This window comes from Numenius arquata, chromosome 8 (assembly GCF_964106895.1).
Source record: "Numenius arquata chromosome 8, bNumArq3.hap1.1, whole genome shotgun sequence".
Taxonomy (NCBI): domain Eukaryota; kingdom Metazoa; phylum Chordata; class Aves; order Charadriiformes; family Scolopacidae; genus Numenius; species Numenius arquata.
In genome coordinates, this window is record NC_133583.1 from 8084847 (window position 1) to 8097439 (window position 12593).

The following is a 12593-nucleotide window of genomic DNA, read 5'->3' on the forward strand; positions in this document are numbered from 1 at the left end:
CTTGCAGCCAGCACGTTTGCAGCCCCTATAGCGGGCGCACACCCAGCCCCTACAACTCGCTCCATGCGCCCGCAGCACCTATAGCCTGCGCCTGCCCAGCCCCTATAGCCTGCCCTATAGCTATAGGGCTCGCACTATGTGACACAGCCCAGCCATCCTGCACGGAGCCCGCAGCGCCTATAGACACCGCACCCCTATAGCCTGCTCCTGTTCTGCCCCTATAGCTCGCACTACGTGACAGTAACAGCCCCAGCGACCCGCACGGAGTCCGCAGCGCCTATGGACACCGCACCCCTATAGCCTGCTCCTGTTCTGCCCCTATAGCTCACACTACGTGACACAGCCCTGGCAGCCCGCACGGAGTCCGCAGCGCCTATGGACACCGCATCCCTATAGCCTGCTCCCGCTCTGCCCCTATAGCCCGCAGTACGTGACAGCCCCGGCAGCCCACAACGCCTATAGACACTGCACCCCTATAGCCCGCACTACGTGACACAGCCCCGGCAGCCCGCACGCAGGCCGCAGCGCCTACAGGCACCGCACCCGTATAACCTGCGCGCGCCCGCCCCCTATAGGCCGCACTGCGCGTGCGCGCCCTCACAGTGCGCGCGCACACCCCGACTCGCCAGTACCGCCCCGCGCATGCGCACTCCCTCCCACCCCCACGCGCAGGCCTCCGGGCCGGCAGGGGGCGCTGTGAGGCGGAAGCGCCCCGCCGTTTCCGCCCGTCGCGGCTGAGTCACTGGGCCGCGCCGCCGCCGCCGCCCGGAGCCGAGCTGCCCTGTCCCGTTCCGTCCCGTCCCGCCGCCATGCCGCTGGAGAACTTGGAGGAGGAGGGGCTCCCCAAGAACCCCGACCTCCGCATCGCCCAGCTCCGCTTCCTCCTCAGCCTCCGGCCCCGCGCGCCCGACCCCGCCGCGCGCGACGAACTGATGGCGGCCGTACGGCTCCACAGTGAGTGCGGCCTGCTCTGAGGGGAGGGCCTGTCCCTCCGCGGGGTGCAGAGGGGCCTCTTCCTCCCTCCGTGGAGGGGGGAGCCCCTCTCTGTCTGTCTGTCCAGAGGCGTGCGTGGGTAGGCAGGGAGCCGGTCTGACTTGTCTGTGTTCATTTGCCCCGGGGGCGGTCTGGAGTGTCATCAAGCTACCCCTGGGGCACAGACAGTCCGAGAGCAACAGGGGAGCAGGGGGTCAGGTAGGGTAGGGAGGGGGTTGGACATATCGGTGTGGTGCCCTGTCCCCAGCTTTGCTCACTTTTACATCGTGCTGGTGTTTTAAAAGGCAGGAGTTGAGCACTAGGGGTCCACTGTGCTCAGGGTGTGATAAATAGTAAGGGAAGTGCAAGAGGGAGAGGGGTAAAGAGAGCAACGGTGGAAAAAAAGTCAGCACAAAGATGTGTAGCACGCAAGGCCTGCTGAAACACCAGTTCAGTCATGTCTGGATTTAACAGGTACCTGATCGGAGAAATGATGGAGCTGGCAGTGATGATCAGCCGTGTTGTCCTTCAGTGCACACACTTATTGCAGCAATTAATAGCAGAAGCCTTCCTGCTTTTTTTTCAGATATGGCTCCGTATTATGAAGCCCTTTGCAAGTCTCTGGAATGGCAGATAGACACAGATCTGTTGAACAAAATGAAGAAAGCTAATGAGGAAGAATTGAAACGTCTTGATAACGAATTAGAAGATGCGGAAAAGATCTTGGGGGAGAGTGAAATCCGAGATGCAATGATGGCCAAAGCTGAGTACCTCTGCAGGATTGGGGACAAGGTTGGTTCATGGCAGAGGCTTTAGGGACTCCTATTAGAAACACTGCATTGTACTTCTCTGAGCTGGGCAGGTTCCAGTGAGCACTGTTCATAAAGAGGAAGCCGGGTGACTTACAGTGCATTTTCTCTGTGGCACAACTGGGACGTAGATGGGAGGTAGGGGAGGGTGTCACTAAAATTTAAATTAACTACGAAAAAGCAAGTAGCCCTTGAAAAAAAACCATTTTTTTCTTGAAAAGGGAAAGTTATTTTCCATCTGGCAGATGTTACTTTTCACTTTCCTCATGTCTTTAGACTTTTTTAAGCTATTTGCATAGTGCAGCTTAATTTCAAGTTACAGACTAGATTTTTGTAGTCCTTAGATTTAAAAGATAGATAAGATTGGCTCTTTTAACTTGATTTAAATTGTGATTCTTTAAGATTATTCAGAATGCATGATGTTAAAGAGTTCTGTGGAAAACTAACAAAGCCACAACTACCAGAAGACGACAACACATGTCCTTATGACAGACATTTTGTAAATATTCTGGGTGCTTTTAACATTCTTACAGTAGAAAATACTGTCTTGTTAGGAGGGAGCTCTGACTGCATTCCGCAAGACTTACGACAAAACTGTGGCACTGGGACATCGTCTGGATATCGTGTTCTATCTTCTAAGGATTGGCTTGTTTTACATGGATAACGACCTCATCACACGGAACATTGAAAAGGCAAAAAGGTACTGCTTGGGTTGTTTGAGTGCACTGAAGCACTTTTGAGACAAACTGTAACAAAAGAAATGGAAGCTAAATGTCTTGCTGTCAAGAAATGACACTGTCTCACTGGTTGTGAGATGGAATCACAGAGTGATGGGTGTACTAGAGAGCTTCCTATTCCTGGAATTTTTTTTTATGAGGGGGAAGAGAAAAGAAAGGTTAATATTTTTGTGTTGGCTGTTTTCTAGCAGCTGACTTAATTTGTATTTGTAGCCCACCCTCCACTCCCACTTTTCTGCTCTGTAGCTGTTAGAAGACGAATAACTTTGGGTGTGATTAGATTGTAGGATCAAGTGCGGTGCAGGACTGCCAGCTGAATTCAGCTGCTGCCAGTGCCACCCAGCTGGCTCTGTGAAGCATCTGTGTTTCCTCTAGGAGCAGGAGCCCGGCGTCAGCACGGTGTGCTTCGGTGCTGCTCTCCTTCCCTCGTTTCTACTGCTGGTTTCAGTGTCTCTGTGTTCTCTACATTTTGAACTTTGGTGGTTCCTGTAGCAAACTACTGTTTCCAGTCTCTTTGCTGGTGCTATGAGAGCCCAAGGCAGAGGGTCTTCCCAGTTGTCATGTTCCTTGGGCAATGATTTTTTGAGTTGCCTTCTCAGCAGATTTTGTCTCAGCCCCTGCTTATAGCCACATCAATTTCCAGTTAATATTATTCTTGAGAAGTGGCAACTTTTACATTTTTTTCTATGCTGCTAGTTGGGTGGCTTTGAATTTAGGAGCATAGGCAGTTGAAATAAGTTGCCACAGCCGAGGTTGACAGCGATATTTGCCCGCACCTCTCAAACGACTGTCGTTAAAATTTAAGAGACCGTAAACTTTTCCTTTCAGTTGAAACTTGCCCTGTGCAAAAGTGTCCGTCCTCTCCTCTTCCAAGGAAGCCACAGATGTACAAAGCCTGGACTGTTTCAACAAGCTGTAACATAAAACAAGTTATTCTTCTCTAATCACATGGTATCAGTTGATTTACTGCACTTGTTTCGTGTAACTTATTATGTAATACATTTACATAAGTAAATATTTCTTCTTGTTCTATTTTAAGTCTAATAGAAGAAGGAGGAGACTGGGACAGGAGAAACCGTCTCAAAGTGTACCAGGGCCTTTATTGCGTAGCTATTCGAGATTTCAAACAAGCAGCGGAGCTCTTCCTTGATACAGTTTCAACGTTTACATCTTATGAACTTATGGATTACAAAACCTTTGTGACATACACGGTCTATGTCAGCATGATTGCGTTAGACAGGCCCGACCTTAGGGAAAAGGTACGGAAAGCAGGTGAAAACACCGATTCAGACACAGCCATTCTTTAACTTGTGTATCTTCATGCTGAAAGTGATGGTATTTAAGCATCATTCTTTGCTTTCAGGTTATTAAAGGAGCAGAGATTCTGGAAGTGTTACACAGTTTGCCAGCTGTGCGACAGTATCTCTTTTCTCTGTACGAGTGCCGTTACGCAGCCTTTTTCCAGTCACTAGGTAAAGCCTTGTTCTTTCCTACAACGCTATTTCAGGTGCTTCAGTTATTTGTTTCAGATCATACACAACTTTTGCGGAGTAGCTACAGTCTAGAACTAGAGCTCCTTTATGCAGAAAAATAAGAGGTGTGATTATTTTTTTTTTAAGTGACCTAAAATCTGTTGCTGTTTGATTTTTAAAACAAACAAATGAACCTACCTTTGCATACAGTGAGCTTTATGGAAGGTCCTGATTAGGTGGAAGAGCATTTTGAAAATGGCTATGGAACACACTCTTGCCTGGAGAGCCAGGTCAGATGGGAAAGGTTTTATCTTTGAAAGAAGTTACAGGACTTGTAATCTAAAGGTCCTGAAATCTCAACCCATAAAAGAACTTCCATAGAAAGTTTTCATTGTTGTTGTCACCCTTGGCTTTTTGCTCTGGTTTCCGTGTAAAAGGGTGACACGGAAGAAAAGCTTTTCAGAAGGCTCCCGTTCTTGCCAGTTCTCAGACTGCTTGTTTTCCTTCTGTGAGATTTAGAATACAAGAAAATAAGATAATTAGAAAAAAACAAAAAACCCACCCTTATTTTATAGAAGCCTAGGCCTGATGAGATATAAAAGCGAAGGGCAACATTTTTCTATTGCTGGCCTTATTGCTAGCTGAGAACTAAAACCGTCAGGAGAAAAAGTCACTTCAGTGCCTGGAAATCCTTGTAACTAACAGAAGAGCTAGTACCAGAAAGTAAATCTTATTTCTTTACAACTTTGTGTAACAACATTTCTTCAAGTAGTTACACGCCAAGTAGTGCTGGTTTCTCAGCCCCGCACTGCTCCCGTGTGACAGCAGACCCCGGCACTCGCCTTCGGTGGGGTCCTCCGCTGCCATAGGAGGGACTCACTCACAGACTGGAGGAAGGATTCCCTGCTGACAAACAGGTCTCATTAGCATTGCCACAGTTTGCATGTTAGTGCTGCTTCTGGTCCTAGAACTGATAACGGACTATAGGAGTTTACTTTTCTTCAGTGTAGAATACCTTTCATATCCTGAAGTATGCAAGAATACAATATAGTTATGTTCACACTGATTACTTATTAACTGGTGTTATGTGTTTTATTTACATAACTGATATTTTACGTTTCTTAGAGATTACTGACTCGTTTTCTTCTTTTTTTTTTTTTTCTTTTCAGCTATTGTGGAGCAGGAGATGAAAAAAGATTGGCTGTTTGCGCCCCACTATCGATACTACGTACGGGAAATGAGAATTCATGCCTATAGCCAGCTCCTGGAGTCTTACCGGTCGTTGACATTAGGATACATGGCAGAAGCATTTGGAGTCAGTGTAGAATTCATAGATCAGTAAGTTATTGAGCTTTTTTAAGTTCATGAAGATCTCACTTTACACCTTTTAATTATTTATAATGATCCCATTATGAATAAAAATCTTTATTCTACTTTGATTCTAAACACACCAAATTATGTTTCTATGGAAGAGCTTGGCTAAATTTAAGCGAACCTTATGTTTCAGTAAAGAACATAATTTGACTGCAATCTCTCATGACAACTTTTCCACTGTTCCTTTCACTCTCAATGCTGTACGAGAAACTAGTCTTAATAACGACTTTGTTCTTCATATTACTATTTCTGTGGACTTTCATAAGCTATGAAATTTAAGATTTTAGAGGATGACTTTGTTAACAACTATGCAAAAAATTAACTGTTACAGCTTTGGGGGTCCACACATTTTATGTGTCCTACGGGTCTCCTCATTTAGTTTTGCTTGCTCTCCGGTATGTGAACAGGATCTGATGTTTTTCACTTAAATCAAACATACACTGCAGTCTCAATTTGCAATTCTTTTCTAGTGTAAAATCAACAGATTTAGATCAAGATGAGAACTAGCGTGAAGAAATTGACTTTTGCTCTATGTACATGAAACACTTTGTTTCAAATGCCTCCACGAGAGTCATTCCGCTTTCATAGACCAGTTTCAAATTTTCTAACATAGAAAAGCGTAACAGAAATCTGAATACTGCTTGAGCTATTCAGAAATTAATTAATAGGTGTTTCAAGAGAAACCAAATACCATTCAATTCAAAGGTAAATGTTTTAAAGTCCTACCAGTTCTTATGCTTCCCAGTAATTTATTACTGGTTGTAACTTGTCTTACTGTTGATGGCGGCAATATTTTCTTCTACCATCAGTAATGTGCTGTAGACCACCCACCAGTTGATTAAGGAAAACAATAATTAAGAAGGCGGCATATTTAGAGCCAGTAGAGAGTAGGGAACTATTAAGAGACTTCTCGAATGAATTGACTGGCACAAAGATCTTTACATCAGGATAAATTCCGAATGGGCACACTAGGTGACTGCTGCCTGTGAACGTGACGAGTGGTTGATGCAAAGCCAAGTGATAAATTTCACTGACTCAAGCGACTCTTTGGCCCGAGAAGAAAATACTGAGACATTTTGTATTCAGATCACTGAAATGATTCTTCTTGTGTGTAACATCCAAGCTTTAATAAAACAGGATGTATAAGAAAGATACCTTATGAAAATATATAGGCTGTTGTTTTAGAAATACGGTGTGGTAACAGTGTTGTTTTGCAGTAGCAGGTTCAGAACTGCTAAGTCTACAAGTCCTCGGTGAAAAATGATTTAACCAACTTTTTTTTTTTCCCCTTACTTAGGGAGCTTTCAAGATTTATCGCAGCTGGGCGATTGCACTGCAAAATAGACAAAGTAAATGAGATCGTAGAAACTAACAGGTAAGCTAACAATTCCTAGAAATTGTTTTTGACAGCCCAGTTGAGTTCTATATATTTTGATGACACTTACTACAGCAATGTAAGTGGCTTGGTGTAAAACATATTCTCACTTCTAAATCTTTTTTCTTCCCCCCCCCACAATTCCTAGGCCTGATAGCAAGAATTGGCAGTACCAAGAAACCATCAAGAAAGGAGATTTGCTGCTAAACAGAGTTCAGAAACTTTCCAGAGTAATTAATATGTAATTTTTTTTTTAACGCAAGGGAATGCAAAATTTAGATGTTTAAAACATTTTGGAAGTAACCTATAAATATATTGTATAACTTGGTATACTGCAGGTAAAAAAATTACTAGCGAGAGAGGTAGTGTTTTTGCTTTCCACTTCATTATGTAAACAATGTTCTCTTTTGGTGTACGGATCCCAGTTCATTTATTAAATGTATGATACAGTTGGTGATCTCTTGTAATATACTTTGTTCCTTTACTTGACTGTTTTCAATATTTAATAGCAAAGCAGGGTTAAGATCTGTGAACAGAGAGAACTAACGGCCATTCTGTGCTTGTTTTTTTAAGACTTCTGTATTTGAATCAAAGGTGTAAAGAAACAGTTGCGCAATAGTAAAGTGGGAAAAAATTTTAGTTTGTGCACTCTGGCCAGAACAAACTCCTGTCTCGGGAGGATTACAGCTTAAGGGAGGAAGAATAAGGATACAAATGACTGTGGTGAAGCAATAATGCAACCACAAAAACTGTCAGGACTGTAACTTTGGGAACATCTTTTAACTGAAGCAGCCTCTCCCTTAAAATGACATTTTTGCTCGCTGTTGAAGAGAAAGTCAGCGCATTAGCAAAGCCTTACCTTTGAAACCCCTTCCTCTGGTAGATTGGCAGATGTCAAAACGAGGGTGGGAACAGTGGAAGACACTATTGCAGTTGGGCGCAACTGATCAAACACTGCAGGGGGTTACGTTTCTTTCTCCACAGCTGCCAAGGAATGAATGTTTCAAGGGGGCTGCTGCCACACTGATGACACGTGGGTGCTGGCCGCAGCGCAGCCTCCGGCACCAGCTGTTCGTCCTGCTGGCTCGGCTTGAGGCTTCTTTTTCCTCCCAAAGAAAGTCAGTGACTTAGTTCTGTTCTGTTTGATGTCACTTCGCTTGGCAACAGAACGTGTTGACTGTCTGTGTTCCAGCATTAAAGTAGCAATGAAGGAACACCCCCAGGGGGATTCACCCACTGAAGGGTCCTGAGCCCGGAATTTCCCCTGCCCGCTCCTCTTACTGGTGCGTCACAGAAGGTCTCCCCTCTGTGAATCGCTGCCACCCGCCCAAGGTTGGACTCCTCAGCCACAACATTGAGGGTCCATTAATTTTCTTCTCTGTTGAACTGTTCTGAAACCCAAAATATGACCTTTGACCACTTACTAGAAGCTGGGTTTGGTTTGGGTTGCTTCCCGCCACCCAAAAAGTAGCTATTTAGGTAGAGTGTAAAGATTTGCATTTCAGACAGTACGAACTAGAAGAAAATTCCTCTCTTCGCTTTCCTCAGAACAGTGAGAGCAATAACACCTTAGTTTGTTTACCATGTGGCCAGCTAATGATTTTATATTTTGTGTGTTCAAGCACATACCGCTTCCTATAAAGTTTTTAATTAATTTAGGCCAATATTCAAACTTTTCAGAGCAGCAATAATCGCTCAGGTGTTCCAGATCTGTTCCGTATCAGATGACGCACAGCTGGCTGGGGAGGCTTTAGGTCTGGCTGCCTTTTGGTAGCGGCTTTTCCACCTTCCACACGTGACCGCTGAGCGTCTCGGAAGCCCTCACTGTGACGGAGTGAGCCGTAGCCTTCACTGAATCGAGGGATTTCATTTACTGGTACAGGGATGAATTTTCCTTTCCAACATATTTGTATCCGAAATGGCCTTAATTAACTGTATCAAAGCTTCGTGAAATAAATTTCCGTTCAACTTAGGTATTACCATATATATATTCTTAACTGTAAGTTGAAGGGACTAGAAACTTCCTGAAGAAAACCAGGCTAACAGGGGCTTCGTTCATCAAGAGGAATCTTGCTCTTTTAGCGCAGGTAAGAACAACAGGAAAGGAAATTAAAAAAACAAAAACAAAAAACCACAGAAACATCTTTGTGAGGAAAATAAAAGTATTACTAAAGATTCTTAGTGTGCTGTAAGATACTCGCAGAGCTTCCTCTTTTGGTTTTATTCTAACCGTCACTATCCTGTGGGAGCCCAGCGGCTCGGAATCTGGTGTTCTCTGCTCAGGTAGGTGAAAAAAAAAACAATGTTCCAAATGGAAGGGCACGGATCCTACCAGGCCAAAGGGAGAATTCGTTTTCAGTGTGCCCCCAATAAATTAATTCTAGTACAAATCTTTGCCAAGATGTCAGCATTATCTAGGAAAAATGTTAATTGCACCGGAGACGATTTTTAAAGCCCTTCTTTAAAGATCCCCGCTTGCCTCGCTCATTTCCTGATCTTGGCCTTTGTCCTACGAAGGAGGATCCGGGAGGATCCTGCAGAGCTTCTTGACAAAGCTGTAGGGGTTGAGGTCTGGTGAGAAAGTCGCAACATTTTTACCTGAACAATTTTAGGGCTTTCGGCAGCAGTTCAGCCTCAGCCACAGGAAACAGCGGTGGGACAAAATCTCTGGGAAAGGCAACGCCTCCCGCAGTCCGCAGCTGGACGCGCAAAGCGCAGCCTCGGCAGATATTTATTGCTCTCCTGGAAAAAAGAAAAATCAACCTGGTACGTTGTCTTTTCCAAAGGGCAGGAATGCTGGGGGTGCAGGGGAGGGGGTCAGGCCTCGAGCTGACCAAGGGCATAATTTTTTTCTATTCTATCATTTTTAACTGCCGACTTCGATTTCCACATCAAATCAGAAGCGCTAGGAATTCCGCTTCCTTTAAACCCTGAAGTGACTTCGAGTTACCTTTCGCCGTCCCGTGGAGGGGGGTTAGTTTTACCTTTGGTTTATTTCAGCTCGCGATTTCCGTTTATTTAACGCCAGCGGCGAGTGGCACCGCTGACACACCCCTCCGTGCCTCAGCCTCGACACCTCTCCACGGATTTATCATCCACATGCCAAAATTGTACATTCTCTCTCGTAATTTAAGCTGGTGCAGTTCCTTGCACTGATGCCATTCTCCAATTTCGCTTTGGAAGCCTGACTTCATGCTGGCACCGAGGTGGCCAGAACCGGGCAGAGATTTCAAGACACAGCCACCCCAGAGGGACAATTTCCATCCTGCTCTGCAGCACGTGCGCTGCCCCGGAGCGGTGGGAGCGCAGGAGGGAAGGATGGGAGACGGAGCCTGGCAGGGTTTGGCACTAAAGTTCTTTTCCAAAATGGTTGAAATCTAGTTTGTGTGCACAAACCTTTTTTGGTTCACCTGCCAGAGGCTCCGTTTCTTTTCTCGCCGAATGCTGGGCTCCAGAGCTGAAGGTCTCCCCTTGCAGAGAAGGGACAAAGCACTTGCTTTCGGAAAGGAAAAGTCACCTGCTGTGGACGGGAAGGGACACGGGTGAAGGGAGCTCAGCTGCAAAACTGGAGCTGAGGTCAAGCTTCCAACTTGACCTGGAGAGGCTGGAGAGCTGGGCAAGGAAGAACCTCATGAGGTTCAACAGGGAAAAGTGTAGGGTCCTGCACCTGGAGAAGAAGAATGTCAGGCACCAATACAGGTTAGGGGTGGACCTGCTGGAGTCAAGTTCTGAAGAGAAAGATCTGGGGGTCCTGGTAGACAGCAAAATGACAATGAGCAAACAGTGTGCTCTTGTGGCCAGGAAGGCCAACAGAATCCTGGGCTGCATAGGGAAGAGTGTGGCTAGTAGGTTGAGGGAAGTCATTCTCCCCCTCTACTCTGCACTGGTGAGGCCACAACTGGAATACTGCATCCAGTTCTGGGCTCCCCAATTCAAGAGGGATAGGGAACTACTGGAAAGAGTCCAGCGAAGGGCAACGAGGATGATTCAAGGATTGGAGCATCTCCCTTATGAAGAAAGGCTGAGAGAGCTGGGACTCTTTAGCCTGGAGAAGAGAAGGCTGAGGGGAGACCTTATCAATGCTTATAAGTATCTAAAGGGTGGGTTGAAGGAGGAGGGAGCCAGACTCTTTTCAGTGGTTGCCAGTGAGAGGACGAGGGGCAACGGGCACAAGTTGGAACATAGGAGGTTCCACTCAAATATGAGAAGAAACTTCTTTATGGTGAGGGTGCCAGAGCCCTGGAACAGGCTGCCCAGGGAGGTTGTGGAGTCCCCGTCTCTGGAGATTTTCAAGACCCGCCTGGATGCAGTCCTGAGTAACATGCTCTGACATGCTCTGGGCAATCCTGCTTCGGCAGGGGAGTTGGACTAGATGATCTCTATGGTCCCTTCCAACTCTAAAAATTCAGTGAAATTCAGTGGAAGGAAAGGAAAGAAACGTCCATCATTTTGTTGGGGAGCAGCTAAACCCAGCGGCGACACACTGTCCCTGCTGATGCTGAAGGAAGCTTTTGTACCGATTTGGCTACAGGTGTCACCTACAGCCATTCATTCCCCACGGGCTGGGACAAGGCTTTTTGCCCGACCACATCTCTCGGGCCAGTTTTCATCCTTTGCAGTGAAGTTTGACTCCAGGTTGGTTTGAACAACTTCAGGGGAACCTCAAAAGCCTTTTCTGAAGTTTGGTGGGTCAGAAAAACCAAACCAACGCAAGCATACACCGCTTTTCCACGACAAAGATCCCACGCTGCTCGTTAGGAACAAATCCAGCAGCTAACGCAGTCCTGAGCCAAAGCACCGCGAAAAGCATTCAGTCGAACGGAGAGTCCCAACAAGCCACGTGTGTTTGATTATTTGTTGCAGCAGAATGCGATAATAATGAACCAACAGGAATTTGCATTTAAATAAAGCCAATTGCAAGCCCTTGTATCGGTGGTTTGGGTAGCTGGCAGCACTAAGAGCGGTACAAAGGCACCCAGCGCCGGGGCTGTCGGCAGGGAGGGCACGGGGCCAGCTTCCCTCCCCGCCTCCAGCGCTGCACGTGCGGGACTGGGATTTAGGAGTTTTCCTAACCAAAGGCAGGTTGGAGCCTTTGATGCCAACAGGTCTCCGCCGGGAGAAGGAAGGCCATCAGGCTCAGAGGACACACGCCAGCTTCCGTTTGAAATCAGAGAATTGTCTCGGTTGGAAGGGACTTTTCAGATCATCGAGTCCAATCATCAACCCAACGCTGGCAAAAACCATCACTAAACCACGTCCCTCAGCACCACGTCTGCCCAGCTTTTGAATACCTCCAGGGATGGCGATTCCCACCACTTCCCCAGGCAGCCCGTTCCAGTGCTCGGTAACCCTTTCGGTGTAGAAATTCTTCCTAATAGCCAATCTAAACCTCCCCTGCTGCAACTTGAGGCCGTTTCCTCTTGTCCTATCTAATGCAAAGGGCATGGACAATTCTCGCACGTGCAGAAGAGCATGCAGGCAGAGAACCTCGGACAGGTGGGTTTGCATTGCAGGCACTATCAGGCTCAGGCTCCTTCATCACCCAGCAACTCTTCCTGGATATCAACCAGAGTATTTTCCTACGAGATAATCAGTGACGGGAGAGAAACTGCTTTCTACCCACTTCAGGGAATCATAGAATAGAATCATAGAATCGTCTAGGTTGGAAGGGACCTTTAAGATCATCTAGTCCAACCATCAACCTAACTCCGATTAAAAAAAAAAAAAAAAACAAACCAACAAAAAAACACATCACTGAAACATGTCCCCCAGCACCATGTCAACCCGTCTTTTGAACACCTCCAGGGAAGGTGCCTCAACCACTTCCCTGGGCAGCCCATCCCAATGCTTAATA

The 12593-nt window shown here is 46.2% G+C and overlaps 1 protein-coding gene across 2 annotated transcripts; it reads left to right on the forward strand.

Annotated features, from left to right (window-relative positions):
* The first annotated feature begins 769 nt into the window (after positions 1-769).
* On the forward strand, positions 770-7279 carry PSMD6 (proteasome 26S subunit, non-ATPase 6). Of its 2 annotated transcripts, none has more exons than XM_074151783.1 (8): positions 770-954; positions 1559-1764; positions 2336-2481; positions 3558-3777; positions 3882-3990; positions 5160-5328; positions 6662-6739; positions 6888-7279. In XM_074151783.1, exons 1-8 carry the CDS (start codon positions 810-812, stop codon positions 6982-6984), a joined length of 1170 nt encoding a protein of 389 aa, XP_074007884.1. In that variant the 5' UTR covers positions 770-809; the 3' UTR covers positions 6985-7279. The 2 variants fall into 2 exon arrangements, with proteins under 2 accessions (XP_074007884.1, XP_074007886.1); XM_074151785.1 differs by having other exon boundaries at positions 810-835; positions 1557-1764; positions 6888-7222.
* The last annotated feature ends 5314 nt before the right edge of the window (positions 7280-12593 follow it).